The sequence below is a fragment of the Zootoca vivipara genome, chromosome 6 (assembly GCF_965207765.1).
Source record: "Zootoca vivipara chromosome 6, rZooViv2.hap1.1, whole genome shotgun sequence".
Taxonomy (NCBI): Eukaryota; Metazoa; Chordata; class Lepidosauria; order Squamata; family Lacertidae; genus Zootoca; species Zootoca vivipara.
In genome coordinates, this window is record NC_142589.1 from 82,542,057 (window position 1) to 82,557,433 (window position 15,377).

Below are 15,377 nucleotides of genomic sequence, written 5' to 3' on the forward strand. Positions count from 1 at the left end.
GTTATTTATACTTGGCCCATTTGGCTGGGTTTCCCCTAGCCACACTCCCCCCCCTCTCCACCCACTGCTGTCTTCCTTAACAAGCAACACATCCTCATTAGCCTGGTGCAAACTATGAAGCTGCTGAAACTGCGTCGGAACCTGGTCAAGCTGTCTCTCTACCGCCATTTCACCAATACCCTTATCTTCGCTGTCATCGGTGAGTCTGGGGGAGGAGGCCGACCCCACCCCTGTCTGCTTCGTGTCTGTATTACGTGCACGTCCAGGTTTTTCAGTCTCATCTGTAGGCAGAATTAATGGGATTGTTGAGGTACCTCAAGGGTCATCCAGACCAACCCCCAGCAATAAGGCAGGAATCACGGCGAAGGGGTCCCTGGCAGGCCCAGTGTCCGCGGAAGATTCATTCTCTGAGCCAAAAGCCCACCGTGGAAGGCGGCAGAATTCTCGCCTGGGGAAAACGTGAGATTTTCAGAAGTACAGTGCTACCTTGGTTCTCAAACTTAATCCGTTCCAGAACTCCGTTCCAAAACCGAAGTGTTCCAAAGCCAAGGCGCGCTTTCCCATAGGAAGTAATGCAAAACGGATTGATCCGTGCCAGTCTTTTAAAAACAGCCCCTAAAACAGCAATTTAGCATGAATTTTACTTTCTAATGAGACCACTGATCCATAAAATGAAAGCAATAAACAATGTACTGCAGTCACACAATCAATCCATCAGTAGCTGAACCGGGTTCACAAAACCGGGTTCACAAAAACGACAAAAAAGAGCTGCAAAAACAAAAACACAAAATGAATAGCAAAAACAGACAGACCTCAGCGTAACACTCAAATCAGAGCATGTTCGGCTTCCAAAAAATGTTCGCAAACCAGAACACTTGCTTCTGTGTTTGCAGCATTTGGGTTCCAAGGTGTTTCAGTACCAAGGCGTTTGAGAACCAAGGTGGCACTATACCTTAATAAATAACTCTCTTAAGTTGCAGTAATCCCCAAAACAGCTCCAATGCGCACTGAGCACACTCGGTGCGCACAGAAAGCTGATGCTCCTGGAGGCGGGCAATGAAACAGACCACCCTGGAGGGAGGGCGTGGCTGGCAGGCCGAAGGGGAGCACTCCACGCTGCAACCTTACGTTGCAGCGCTGAGTTGCATCTTGGGTTATTCCCCAAAGGGATTAATCAAGGCGATGGACACCTGCACTCGCATTGAAAAGCAGGATACCTAGAGGTCAGGGAGGGTGCCGCTGGTTTAAATTGCACAAGATAAATATTTGGCCTTGTTGCTGGAAGGTTCCCTCTCTTGCTTCACAGCAAAGTCTCATCCAACTCACCCAACATTTGTTTCCTCTGCAGCGTCTGTTATCTTCATTATCTGGACCACTAAGACTTTCAGGCTTGCCACATGCCAGGCAGTGAGTATTGAAGAGCCCCATCCAAACTGGGGTGGGGGTGGGGGGGACAGTTTTTGGGGGGTGCTGAGCTGATGTTGATTATTATCTGTATTTGAATAGATCTTTACAAATGTTGTTTAAATCCTGTTAAGTGTTTTAACTGCTTTCCAGCAATCATAGTTACCGTACTTTTCCGGGTACAGTGGTACCTCGGTTTATGAACACAATTGGTTCCGGAAGTCTGTTCATCAACTGAAGCGAACTTTCCCATTGAAAGTAATGGAAAGTGGATTAATCCGTTCCAGACGGTCCGCAGAGTACTTAAACTGAAGTGTTCATCAACTGAAGCGAACTTTCCCATTGAAAGTAATGGAAAGTGAATTAATCCGTTCCAGATGGGTCTGCGGCGTTCGTAAACTGAAAATTCATAAACCGAGGTTCCACTGTATAAGACTAGGGGTTTTTTTTACTTAAAAATTATGTGAGAAACTGTGGGTCGTCTTATACACGGATAGTGAATGGTGGGGATTTCTTCAATTGGATTCCCTAATAATAGTATAATACATGGGGGCGTCTTATACACGGGAAAATACAGTATATGTTTTCAGCTTTTTGTATTTTACCTGTGCAAGGTAGCCTCAAGGAAAAAGGCGAGGTGATCATTATTATTGTCGCTGTCATTGCTTCGCCCCGGGGGGTCGAAGCGATCCTATCGGTGCACCCTTTTTTTTTTTTTTTTTGAAAGGCTCATTAGTGTCCTTACCTGGCAGGGGAGACACCTTGAACATGAAGTGTCCTTGAGTTCTCTCCAGATATGCAAAAAGTGCAAGGCTGGGTCTGGGGTTTGGGAGGAGAGTAGGCCAAGTTTGACGCAGGGCGAGATTCACTTCCTTCTCCCTCGCTGCTCGTCAGGACTGGCGGGAGCTCTGGATCGACGATGCTTTCTGGAGGTTCCTCTTCTCTATTATCCTCCTGGTGATCATGTTCCTCTGGAGACCCTCGGCCAATAACCAAAGGTACAGCAACCTCTTGGCAGGCGATGCCCCGAAGCTCAAACTTGAGTCTGCTTAGAAGCAGCTTGAGCATTCACAAACTCCCGGCTTGGCCTACCTGATAAGGTTGTTGCGAGGGGAGGGAGCAGGAAATGGGTGCTGCTTCTTGGAGGAGAAGCAGGCTGTGAACTATGGCTCGACGTCTTGGCCGCTCTCCCCAGGCGTTGCGGGGGGGGGGCTTAGATGACACCCACACACCCACCCGGGTCCCTTCCAACTCTGCAACTCTGACTCTAGGTACGCCTTCATGCCCTTGGTGGACGAAGGCAGCGAGCCGGAGGACGAAGACGAGGAGCCCATGGTCAACGAGGCCTTTGGTAAGAGCTCAGCACCAGGGGGGCCTCCCTGCATTGTGTGGGGCAGGCCTGGGGGGTGGGGGCTTAGGGAGGTGAAGTCTGAGCATCTGAGCATCTCTCAAGGCTACTGGCCGTCAGTTGTTACCTGGAGAGGCGCAATGTAAGACGTAGATTCCCGCTGGGGAAAAAAATGTGCAGCCTTCTCTCAAGTGATGCAAATTTGCATGCGTTTGCATAAATCTCATCAAATCAAAATGTATTGCTTAACCAATTGTAGCCAAAAAAAATAAGCAAACGTATTTTCCATAAAACAAACAGGCGTGGTGCATATCTCAAGTCGCGAGGCTAGACTCGCAGGCATAAGGTTCATAATTTGTTGTAATTGCATTAAATACTGTAGTATGCCTGAGGTCCAGCGCCGAGGGCCTTCTGGTGGTTCCCTCACTGCAAGAAGCAAAGCTACAGGGAACCAGGCAGAGGGCCTTCTCGGTAGTGGAACGCCCTCCCATCAGATGTCAAAGAGATAAACAACTACCTGACATTTAGAAAACATCTGAAGGCAGCCCTGTTTAGGGAGGCTTTTAATGTTTAATAGATTACTGTATTCTATTTTTCTGTTGGAAGCCGCCCAGAATGGCTGGGGAAACCCAGCTGGATGAGCGGGGTACAAATAATAAATTGTTGTTGTTGTTATTTCATAAAATACTATCGGTATCTAAAGCCCTTAAATACTTGGGACCAGTTTCCCCCACTTTGATCTGCGGAACAGGCCCTGTTCTAAGTGCCCCAGAATACCCGTTCCGCATTTGTAAGAGGTGTCCTTCTTCTCCACCCCACCCTGTTTTTCAGAAGGAATGAAGATGAGAAGTTCGAAGCCTGAAGCCAATGGGATCCTCAAGGGCAGCAGAGTGGTAAGGATCCTGCACTCTGACCTCCACAAGCTGCCTTCCAGGCACTTCTCCCTGTGGTCTGGTTTGCAAGTCGCACTCAGCCAAACCATGGTTAGCCGGGACCACGAAACCCCGGTCCACCCTAAATCACGGGTGTCAAACACAAGGCCCGGGGGCCAAATCCGGCCCGCCAGACCTCTTCATGTGGCCCGCCGAGCCCCCCAGCCAGCGGGACCCAGCAGCGGGATCTTGCTGCTGAAGCGCCGCGCCAACAAACAGCTGGGGCCGGGGGGGGGCGTAGAAAGGCGGCCAGAGCAACGCTGCGTGGAGCCACAGCAGGAGAAGGAGGAGGCAGCTTGCCGGGTCAGTGCCCGGCAGTGCCGCACGGAGAGTCCCGAGCCTCTGCGACGCAGCAGTGCTCTGTAGCACTTTGAATCCTCCTCCTGCTGCCACGGCTCGGCGCCTGGAAACGGCTGCTGCTGCTGCTGCTGAAGCACAGACAAAGCACCCAGCAGCGCCGTGTGGAGGAGGAGGAGGATTCAAAATGCTACAGAGCACTGCTGCGTCCCAGAGGCTCGGGACTCTCCGCACGGCGCTGCCGGGCACCGACCCGGCAAGCCGCCGCCTCCGCCTCCTCTTGCCTCACCTCATCCTCCTCCTGCCGCGGCTCAGCCTCACGAACGTGCAACTCTGAGGCTTTATGCACTTCTCCTAAAATGGACACCCGCTGCCTCACGCTGCACGGGAAATGCTTTTTGCCCCTGGGTCCCTTCGCGCTCTTTTCTGGCGCTGAATCAAGGCAGCGACCCCCCCCCTTCCCTTTCTTTCTTCCTCTCTCTCGTTCTTATTCTTTCTTTCCCTCTCCTTCCTTCCTTCTTTATCTCTGTCTTCTCTCCCTCTTTCTTTTTCTTTCCTTCTTTATTCCTTTTTTCCTACTCTTCTTTCGCTCACCTCTTTCTTTCCTTCCTCTCTCCCTCCTGCTCCCTCTTTTCTTTCTTCCTTCCTTCCTTCCTTCCTTCCTTCCTTCCTTCCTTCCTTCCTTCCTTCCTTTCTTCTTCCGTCCTTCCCATCTTTCTTCCTCTCCTTCATTCTTATTCTTTCTTTCCCTATACTTCCTTCTTTCTCCCTTTCCATCTTCTCTCCCTCTTTCTTTTTCTTTTCTTCTTTATTCCCTTCCTTATTTCCTACTCTTCTTTCTCTCCCCTCTTTCCTTCCTTCCTCTCTCCCTCCCACTCCCTCTTTTCTTCCTTCCTTCCTTCCTTCCTTCCTTCCTCCCTCCCTCCCTCCCTCCCTCCCTCCCTCCCTCCCCTCCCTCTCCCTCTCCTCAGAAACATAGGATGCTGCTTTATACTTCTGGCCCTTAAACCCTGGAACCAGGAGAGCAGCTCCAGTGAGTCAACCTCAGCCAGTCCCTTTGGTGAAGGGTGGTGGCTCACTGGCAGAACATCTGTCCTGCATGCAGAAGGACCCCAGCATCTCCAGGTACTAGTAGCTCTGCAAAGGTCCTGCATGAAACCCTAGTGAGCCTCCACCACCCAGTGCAGTTACCCAAAATCATTTTTCAATAAATTGTACAATAATTGTACATTTGAATATCTACTTGCCATTATTCTGACTATGTTTCTGCTTTCAGAGCTAGTTATTACTTACATTATTACAAAAAACTAATAATTGAATGCAGTGACAATAATTTATGATAATAAAGAGTGGACACATAGTCCTACAGATACAACCGGCCCTTTGAGGGTGACCAAACTGCTTATGCGGCCCCCGATGAATTTGAGTTTGACACCCCTGCCCTAAATCATGGTTTGGCTTCCTGCGGACGTGGCCTCGCCTCCTCCTTTTCCTTACTCTTTTGTCAGTTCTGGGTCATAAGGCAGCTGGCTGCCTCTTCTGGTTGTAGCAAAGCACCCAGTAATCCTATACAGTGCTACCTTGGTTCTCAAACTTAATCCGTTCCGGAAGCCCGTTCCAAAACCAAAGCATTCCAAAACCAAGGTGCGCTTTCCCATAGAAAGTAATGCAAAATGGATTGATCCTTTCCAGACTTTTAAAAACAACCCCTGTAACAGCAATTTTACATGGATTTTACTATTTAATGAGACCATCAATCCATAAAATGAAAGCAATAAACAATGTACTGCAGTCACACAGTCAACCAATCTGTAGCTGAACTGGGTTCCACACAGTCACAAAAACAAAAAAGAAGAGCCGCAAAAACACAAAATGAATAGCAAAAACAGACAGACCTCAGCGTAACACTCAAAACGGAAGCATAGCACTCAAAACGGAGCACGTTCGGCTTCCAAAAAAAAGTTCACAAACCGAAACATTTACTTCCGGCTTTGCAGTGTTTGAGTTCCAAGTTGTTTGAGTACCAAGGCGTTTGAGAACCAAGGTACCACTGTAATCTTATATTTCTCACAAATAAAAACACACCGATTTGCTGTCCTTTGCCATCTTTTTGGGATGGCATCCCGTTCTCTGCTGGCTTTCGGCGCACGTTTAGAGCCAAGTCCAAGCCCGATAACCTGCGTTTCCTGGTTCTAAAGCCTTGCTGTTCCATCAACCCATCTTGCTCTGTTCCCCTTTCTCAGGATGAAGACTTGAAGTGGGTTGAAGAAAACATCCCCTCTTCCATGGCTGATGTGTAAGTGGTTGATTTCCACCCCTTCAAATGCTTGTATGTGGGCTGTCAGATGGTTTATTGTTCAGCTGTGTAGCATTTAATGAAATAAGTAAGTCAGTGGTTTGGAAATGCATTTTGTGCAAACGTTCTGTAAAGTTGCACTTTGAGGATTCTGCAGTAAAGGGGACATTCACATCTATTATTATTATTATTAGGATTCTGCAGTAAAGGGAGCGTTCACAATTTATTATTATTACTAAAATTAAAATTTATTAGTCCCTTTTTTGCCACAGCAACTCAGAAGCCTCATTAGACACCAGTTGGATGGACATTTGTGAATGATTCCTCATCAGTGATTCCTGCATTACAGGGGGTTGGACTAGATGCCCTTTGGGGGTACCTTCCAACTCTACAGCTCTGTGATTCTAGATAGGTCCGAGCTGATTTAATCCGTGCCCAAGTTTGACTCTCCAGTTAAGGACCTCAGTTTTAATTGCTCTGATTTTATCAGTTGACATCTGCCGCCCCCGTCTAGCAATATTACAAAATTTAACATTAATAATCATCCTTTTTTCCTCTTCCAGCGTGCTCCCTCCTTTGTTAGATTCTGATGAGGTAAGCTCAGTTTTATTTGTGCGTTTTGGCCTGATGGAGCTGGGCCCTTGCTATGTTCCTAAGCCTGCGAGTTTCGTGGGATAGGCACACTGTGTGGGCATTCCTAGCCAAGCCATTGAGACTGCAACCCAGAACTTGATAAACTATGTCCACTGAATTCCCTTTATCTACTTAATTATAAAACATCGTAAGGCCTATGCGTCAATTCCCTTTCTCCCACCCAGCATCTCCCAGACTGTTCCTCCAATTTGCCCCTTGAGTGATCCTGGGCAATATCTGGTTTTAATGAACAAATATGCCCACAGAATTCAAGTTACACGGTTTCCCCCAATCCCTCCTTATAGCTAATAATTTGCCAGGCCAGTCTATGAAAACCATTGGCCGAGCTTCTGTGATGTCACAGCAGTTGGAACTTTTTACAACCATCACGACAGAACTGCAAAGGAGCTCCTGTTATTATCTGAAACATACTATATTAAAGCTTTGGTAAAAATTTGGTTTCCCCTTGTCCTCCCTCCCCCCCCTCTCAAAAAACAGGAAATAGTGACCACGAAATTTGAAATGTCCAAAATGGAATGAAGTCTGGATCCGGCCGAGCTGCTCAGCCGCACTCTTTTCCTGGTGGATTTCGAACAGACGAAGAGTTGCCGGTGGTCATCCTTTTCCCCTTTTTTCCTTTTTACACATGCATATATATAATATATATACATATATATATTTGTATATGGTCAAAATATTATTTTATTACTTTTTGGTGTTTCTCTAACTATTGAGCTCCGAGGCTTTTGGGGGTTGTTGTTTTTTGTTTTGGCCTTATGCCTGACCCCACCAGTTTGGGGGCAGGCGTGGTGCAGCCAAGATCGCCAGCGCCCCCCACTGGAGAGGAGGGAGATTGCGGGACAGTCGGACCGGTGTGGCTCTCTTGTCAACTTCTTTCCCGAACCCTGTTTTGGAGCAGGCCTTTTCTGACGACGGAACGCGAGGAGGACCCTTTGTAGCGCCGTTTTGTGTCCTTTGCCATTGGCCCTCGGGGTACTTCTACAGTTGGGTCTCCCGACGCTGACTTGGGACCTGAGTCACTTGGGGACGGGGTGCAAAATTCTGGGATAGGGAAGATGGCATCGGGAAGGTGCGCGAACCCAAAGATTTGTGCAGTTTCGGTGCACGGAAGAAGCTGCTTCTCTGACCGCATGGAAGCGCTCTATCGAAGGGGAGGCATCCCCAACCTGCGGCCCTCCAGATGTTTTGGCCTACGACTCCCATGATCCCTAGCTAACAGGACCAGTGGTCAGGGATGATGGGAATCGTAGTCCCAAACATCTGGAGGGCCGAAGGTTGGGGATGCCTGCCTTAGGGGGACAGCGGCTGTTTTTTTTGCGGAGGAGACGCAGGCAAGGGGCATCCCCGACTCCGCAACGAGGCCGTCGGTTAGAAAGCGAGGTAGAAAAAAGGGGGAGCAGGTTGGAAAGGCACGACTTTTATTGCCAAGGAGAGCGTGGGGGCAGATCTATGGGGCGGGGAGGTTCGTTGATCTCTGGAATCAAGTTTCCTGCAGCAGCTAGCCAATGTTGAGGCACAGGAAACTGTATGCAAAAAAAGCCCCTGATTGGTTTATTTTTTGGGGGGTGGGGCGTAAGGGAAACTGATGGTGAAGTGGAAGCCATATGGGGAACAGAGAGAGCCTAGCTTGCTTGAGACCACAGAAGCGTGGTTCTCGTCTCGACAACGGCAGTCTCAAAAGCACTTTTAAGTGTCCTTTGGGCAATAGCAGACAGCAACCCCCCTTTCCTTCCATGTTGGATCGGAAGAATGATCCCAGCCACCCCCATCCTGTCCCCCCCCTTCATTCCTAGGCTAGCCTTCTCCCTCCCCTCAACCTGCTGCCCTCCAGATCTTCAGGACTACAACTCCCATCCGTTGCAGCCAGCACAGCTGTATATTGCAAAGGCTGGTGGGAGTTGTAGTCCAAAACATTTTGCAGCCTCCTGGCTGGGGAAGGCTGCCCTGGGAGATCCTTCCTGGACCACTTGAGATATAGATATATATATATGTTGCTCCCTGCCTTGATTCCGCATTTAAAAGACGCTTTTTCTAAAATAAAACACAGAATTCCACCCGGAGCGGTGTACAGACTTCTCCCCTTGGGAAGATTGGTCTTTTTCACGTTCCCAAAATTTCAGCCGGACTTTCTGATGTGATGCTTTCGAGATTACCTGGATACGTGGGAACGTCAGATTTCTTCTCAAATAAACCCTTTTATTTATTTTTGAAATTGTACATACATCTTTGGGGAGGGAAAGCTGTGTGTGTTTTTATGCAGCCCTATTAAAAAAAAGGAACAAAAAGTGCGCCCCCTAGTGTGTGTGTTTGCTGCGTTCCCCTGTGGGTTGGGGAGAAGGGGCAGAGGTTCACCGAGAGAGCAGCTGCTTTGAGTTCACAGCACCACTAAACTTGAAAAGTCTCAGGTGAGAGGACAGGAGATTCTGGGGAGCTGTCTCCAGGCAATCCTGGGCTCAACAGAGAATCCAGTACCACATTCTGGACTCCCACCCCCCAAATATATGAGTCACAACATATACCCAGTTCTGGTTGAGGGCAACTGTTGCTCAGTGGTTACAGCATCTGCTTTGCATGCAGGTCCAATCCCCTTTAGCATCTCCACATAGGGCTGAGAGAGAGAGAGAGCACACACACCCCGGCCTGAAACCCTGGAGAGCTGCTGCCAACCAGTGCAGTCTGCATTGAGCTGGATGTCTGGTCTGACTCAGTAGAAGCTTCCTACGTTCCTAAAACCAGCCCTGCAAGAGGGTGAGGTACAAACGAGCAGACGGAAACTTCATTGGAACAGGTTTAATTGTATTTTTGACACGTCAGACCTCCTCAGTCCTTCGCTCCTGTTCCTCTTGCCCACAGGCTCTGGAATAAAAGGGTCTTTTAAAAAATAAAAATGGGGTGCCATAAGTTACTAAGGAATTAAGAGGGGGAGGCTGGTGAAGGCAGTAGGGGGAACTGAGGCGCAGGCATGGCCCCTGAACCAAGAATTTAAAGCATGCTCTGTTAACTGGGTGCCCCCTAAATGTCTTGGACTTCAACTCCCATCGGTGCCAGGCAGGAGAGCTGGATAATGCTGAGGTGCACGAGAGCATGGCCTTCCTGGCTTTCCAAGTTCTCTGCTCTCCCCAGGAACGGGGACCTCAAGGAACCTCTCTGCTGGACCCCAGCTCTCCTTGCTCGGCCGCCTTTGCCAGCTGCTCTGCTGCAGCATCGATGGCAGCGCCCACGATCTCCACCGCAGCCAGGTAGAGCCGTTGCTTGTCCTCCTCCCCTAGCTCTGCCACGGTTTCCTCCTCCGTGGGCGATGCCAGCTTCCGCCCGGAGCTTCCTCTCCTTTGGCACACTTCCCTTCCTCCGTCCTCTGCGAGAACCTGGCATGGCCTTGATGGGGGTGGCCCCTCCTGAAGGCCTTGCCCTCTGGGTGGAAAGGAGGGAGGCGGCTCCAGGGGGGTCAGCAGGGTCTGTGGGAAGCCAGGAGATGGTGCCCCTTGTTTGTCTGCGATGTAGGCCCTAGAAGCGTCATAAGGGTCTGGTTTCAGAGCATCGCTTCTGCCAGGTGGTGAGGCTGGCGGAGGAACCGAGCAGCTGCTAAGATGCAGCACTTCCTGACGGATGTGTTTGATCTCTCTGATGATTTCCACCACACGCCCATTCTCTCCTTCAGTTGCTTGGCTTTCGGGATTGCTTGCAGTGGAAACATCCCTTCCCCGCTTTTCCTTCCGCCCACCCATCCCAACCACCGGGCTTGTGAGCAACTCGCTGTCCAGCCAGCCCAGATCTCTCGTCGCCATCACCATGCCCTGCCCTCCTGGGTTCTCGGCAAGATCGCCAAGAGCCTGTTCCTCTCCGCCCGATGCCTCGGCCCAGTACCCGTAGTCCCCCAGCTCAGGGGCCTGCTCTGCCATGTCTTCCGCCTCTACTCCGTCCCCCCCAGGAAGGTGGCAAGCTCCTCTCCACTCAAAAATACCCCTGAGGCCTCGACTCTCTTCCCGAAGCTGCCTTCCCTCGCTCAAGAAAGTGCAGAGCTCGTCGACTTCCCGTTCAGTCGCGGGGTCCGAAATATCGTCCTCTGCCCGCCCATGGACCTCCAGCCCGCACCTTGAGCTCAGGTGGTCGCCTTCATCCTCCTCTTGGGGGCCATGAGTTTCACCCATGTCGGATGCAAGAGTTTTGTCCTCTGTGGCTGAAAAACAGGGGGATCCACCCCGCCTGGCAATGGGCGAGGTTTCGGGCTCTGCAGGGAGGCGAATATCCCTTTCTTCCACCGCCTTGGGAATTCTCTTGTTCTCTGGGAGAACCGACCTTTTCTTGGCTCTGGATCTCAGCATGGCCCTGAAAGCTCGCCATGGCTTCATCACCCACCACCCGACAAGCCTGTCCACTGGATCTGCTACCGCCGCTGCTGCCTCCGCGATGGAGCTGGCCTCTGCTGGGCTCTGGGCCATAGCTTTGGACTGCCACCTCAGAGGAGACTCCCCTTCCGGGTCGGCGGTTCTGCTGAGGGCGGCCACAGGCCCGCACCTGGCTCTTGCCCTCTGGGCTGGCGATGCCTCTGGGCCGGTGGGCGTCTTCTTCAGACACAGGAGCTTCCTGAGGAGAGAGCAGCCGGTTTTCCCTTGCACAGATTCCTCGTCGGAGTCCAGCCCTTGGGCGTATTCCCGTGTGGCTGGCTTCCGGACAGCCTGGATGGGGCTCTCATGAGTGGCCTCCATGCAGAGACGGCTCTTGGGGGTCACCTGTCCCTGGGGGGGATGGGCAGCCCCTTTCCTCTTCGGCCAGAACGGGCACCTCCCCTTGAAGAAAGCCCTTCCTGAGGGATACTGTTCTCCCGCCTCAGGTTTGCTCGTGGGCCCCCCAGCCCCTGGAGAAGGCCTTGAAATCAGGCTCTTTCTGGACACTTCTCCTCCCAGCGAAGGGAGATGGTTGGTATCATAAGATAATGGAAGGTAGGCCTCTGTTATCCTCTCTGAGGAGGTCTGCATGTTTTGTTCCTTTCCTGGAGCTCCAGTTTATTTTTGTCCCTTGCTCCCTGTGCTTTACTGGGATGGGTTTTTTTTAATAAAAAATAATAATGATGATGCTGGTGTTTCTAGTCCTCAGCGTTTCTCGACTCACTTGGCTCCATCTGTGGTCAGCCTCCTTCAAAACTTCATGGCTCTTAATCCAGGCTGGAGCAGGTATCCAAACTCACATAATTTCTTCTTCAAATAACTGCTGCCAACAGGGTTTTTTTGGTGGTGGGAGGGGAACAGGACGGGCAGGAGACAGTGTTCCTCCATCAGGTATTTCCCTGCCAAAATTTGTATTACCATCTGCAGCGTGCCCACAGGCTCTGCTTTTTCTCATGTGGTTGTAGAAAAGGCTTGGAAGCACGAGGGAGCATTCCTTTGCCAGACTTCCTGCAGAACGACACACACAAACATGTCCACTGAACAAATAATTAGAAAATTTATACAGCCAGTTTTTGAGGAACGTGATCATTCTGGGGGACGGCTGCACATACCCTGAGTGGCGAGCCCACTGAGGATTCCCCACAAAGCCCCCTTTTGGGGCTGATAGACTTTGGAAGGCTCTTGCTTCAATCCCTGGCATCTTCAGAAAGAGCCCATTTCTAGTTCTGCCTGGAGATGTTGAACTTGCTGGGACCTCCTGCATGCACAGATGATGCTCAACATCTAAGCTAGGCTCCTTCTCCAATGATCATGAACAAGCCAGCAGTAAATCACACTGCGCAGGTGGGGGTTAACTATTAGCAAAAGCGCGATTGCAAAGAAGTGTCAGGCCTAATGAGTGCAGCAACTCATCCCCCGCATGGATCAGTTGCCGAGACTGAAAGTCCCTGTCTCCCAACAGCTGTCGATAAGTTCCCTCCTCTCTGGGGCTTTCCCCAAGCAATCAGAGACTGTACCTATGTGCAGCCAACCTCTCCTCCGCCCTTTTCATGCCTCTTATGGTCCTGGGAGACCAACGGGGAGGGGAGCTTGTCACAGCAGGATGGGGAGATCTCTGTGACTCTTCATCAGCCTGACCCATCTCTGCCTCTTGGCCCCCTCTCCTCTCCAGCCCCTGAGTCTGGACTGCTCTCTGCCACAGCCTATTCCTGCTCACTAAGCCCTGTTGCCTCTCCAGCTCCCAACACCACTTCCTCCCCATCTGCTCCCTCAGATCGCTCATCGTTGTCCCACCACCACTCCCCTGGCTCTGGACAGTCTTCCCTTGGGGGCTCCCCAGCCGGTTCTTCCCACCATTCCTCTGCATCCAACCAGTCCATGTTTGAAGCCACTTGATTTCTTACGCCCAGGTGCCCCTCCACCTCTCTTTAGAAGCCACCCCCCCCTCCTAGGAATCTTGATGTTGCTGCTTGAGACGAACAGGCCAAACCTATCCTGCGTACATTTTGTTTTGCCTTGACAGCTGGACTTCGTTTTCCTTCTGCAAAGTCGGGAGCCGTGTCTATTTCTGGCCTTTTGCCGGCTCCCTCCACTGGCACAGAGCTTGTGACAGTGAAATGTTCTGCAAAACGTCTCTCCAGAATCCCATATGTTTTCCTAGCAAGCCAGAGAACATTGCTCAGCCATCCTTATGGCTCTGCTCCAATTGAGGAAGGCTGAGCTCAGCAAGAGATTGAGGGAGGCGGGAGACCTTGCATTTGTGCTCATTCTTGAAGGATTAGGGAGCAAGGATGGCCTGATTCGAGCCCTTGGAAACTAGTAAGCACACTTCTGAGCATGTGCAGAGAGTCATCTCTGCCTCACCACTTTGTAAACATAAGCTGTCTCCGGGCATATTTTGTTGGAAGACAAGGTGCATGCATAGCTCAGTTGGTTACAGCGTGGTGCTGAGAATGCCAAAGTTGCAGGTTCGATCCCCGTATGGGACAGCTGCCTATTCCTGCTTTGCAGGGGGTTGGACTAGATGACCCTTGGACCCCCTTCCAACTCCACAATTTATATACAGTATAAGGTTTTGAGCTCAAAGAAAGCCCCAAAAAGGTGGCTTCCAACACCACCAAGCAGGCAAATTGCTCCTGGTATACCTTGTCACAGCCCTATTTATTTAATAAAATCATAGAATTGTAGAGTTGGAAGGCACCACAAGGGTCATCTAGTCCAACCCCCTACAAGGCAGGAATCTTTTGCCCAACATAGGATTCGAATCCACGATTAAGATTCTCATGCTTGACTGACAAATTAAAAAATTATTTGCTTTATGCAGCTCTTGATTGTAAAACACAAAAAACCTCAAAACAATAATTACCGGTATCAATAGCAAGAATGTTTTTTACGACTTTCAAAAGGGGATAGCTCAGTCGGTAAACTATGGGACTCTTAATCTCAGGATCATGGGTTCAAGCCCCTTTTTGCCCAAAAGATTCCTGCAATAGACTAAAAACAGATTCCCCAACCTGGAGGCCTCCAGCTGTTTTGAACTACAAATCCCATCAGCCCCAGCGTGCCTAAGAATCTGAATGCCTAAGGCAGTGCCTGAGAATGGGGGGCTAGAGGAGGTCTGGTGTGTGTTGGGAGAGCTGGCACCTCGATTTGCAACCTTCCCCTCGCCCAGTCCTTTAATTCTGGGGAGAAAGAGGGTGCACATAGCGCGGCTGCGGCGAGGCAGAAAGTAGCAACCCCGGAGCAGCTTCCGTCCTCTGGGGGTTGTAAGGCGGGGTGGGAGCACGAGTGAGCGTCCCCCTCCCCGGCTTGACTCCTCCGCCTTCAACCATGCCATCTAAGTCCTTGCTTCCCAAGGACTCTGCAGCCCAGCATGGCAGCTGCTGGGTCCGTGCGCCCACCAGCCACAACCCGATGTGCGCAAAGGTGCTCAGGGCATCCTGGCGCTGCCTCCTGCTGCTGCTGCTGCATGGGGATCCCCACCCTCCAGCGGTGACCTTCATCTCCCCACTCCCCAGCTGGATCTACAGCCCCCCCCCCAGCGATCGCACTGCGCCCCCTTTACCTGACTGATGCCCAGCTGATGCCTAAATCGCGCTCGGCTGGCTGAGCATCCGTGCCAGCCTTGCAGCGGTGGCGGCGGGAACAAATACGGGAGCAGCCCCAGCTCCTCTTTCTTCTCCTTCTCAGGAGCCCCTCCCCCTCCCCTCCGCACGTACCGTGGGGAGCCTCGGCGCGCACGGGTCTCTGCGCCGGGCTCGAGGCTCTCCCTGTTCCGCGCCTGGCGCTCCCGGCCGGGCGGAGGAACCTCCAACGCCCACCACCCGTCGGCAACATCTGGAGGGAGCCCCCGGGCGCGCGCACGGGAAGGCGCCCTTCACACGTTCCCGCGTGACACGCAGGCGGGCACCACGTGCCCAGACCCCGCCCGCCTGCTTGCCCGCCTGCTCTCCTTCGCGGCCTGGCCTGTACGTAGTGGCACGCAGGCACCCCACTGATTTCCACAGCGACCTGGCTGCTGGAAGGGGATTCACGCGTCTTGCAGGAACATGGGAATGGGG

General features: G+C 51.4%; 2 protein-coding genes across 8 annotated transcripts in view; one reads left to right on the plus strand and one right to left on the minus strand.

The window, feature by feature from the left end:
* The window catches only part of LOC118087208 (Golgi-pH regulating cation channel), a 35,184-nt gene extending 25,965 nt beyond the window's left edge, over positions 1-9,219 (plus strand). For 4 of the 6 annotated variants that reach the window (XM_088671239.1, XM_088671234.1, XM_088671235.1 and 1 more), the window contains exons 13-20: positions 91-199; positions 1,349-1,407; positions 2,299-2,402; positions 2,676-2,755; positions 3,584-3,645; positions 6,225-6,277; positions 6,841-6,871; positions 7,409-9,219. In XM_088671239.1, the coding sequence (XP_088527365.1) occupies positions 91-199; positions 1,349-1,407; positions 2,299-2,402; positions 2,676-2,755; positions 3,584-3,645; positions 6,225-6,277; positions 6,841-6,871; positions 7,409-7,450 (540 nt within the window). In that variant the 3' untranslated portion in view covers positions 7,451-9,219. The remainder of the gene's footprint in view (positions 1-90; positions 200-1,348; positions 1,408-2,298; positions 2,403-2,675; positions 2,756-3,583; positions 3,646-6,224; positions 6,278-6,840; positions 6,872-7,408) is intronic. The other 2 variants (XM_088671237.1, XM_088671236.1) reach the window with 1 other exon arrangement.
* A 487-nt stretch (positions 9,220-9,706) lies between these two features.
* LOC118087207 (uncharacterized) lies at positions 9,707-15,209 on the minus strand. Of its 2 annotated transcripts, none has more exons than XM_035119638.3 (2): positions 14,882-15,209; positions 9,707-12,324 (listed from the first exon to the last, which is right to left on the minus strand). In XM_035119638.3, exon 2 carries the CDS (start codon positions 11,905-11,907, stop codon positions 10,066-10,068), a length of 1,842 nt encoding a protein of 613 aa, XP_034975529.3. In that variant the 5' UTR covers positions 11,908-12,324; positions 14,882-15,209; the 3' UTR covers positions 9,707-10,065. The 2 variants fall into 2 exon arrangements, with proteins under 2 accessions (XP_034975529.3, XP_088527359.1); XM_088671233.1 differs by having other exon boundaries at positions 15,036-15,192.
* Between the last annotated feature and the right edge of the window lie 168 nt (positions 15,210-15,377).

What these genes read in the sequence shown, in the direction of transcription:
- LOC118087207 (XM_035119638.3), bottom strand. Translation starts at nt 11,907, where the DNA reads ATGCAGACCTCCTCAGAGAGGATAACAGAGGCCTACCTTCCATTATCT.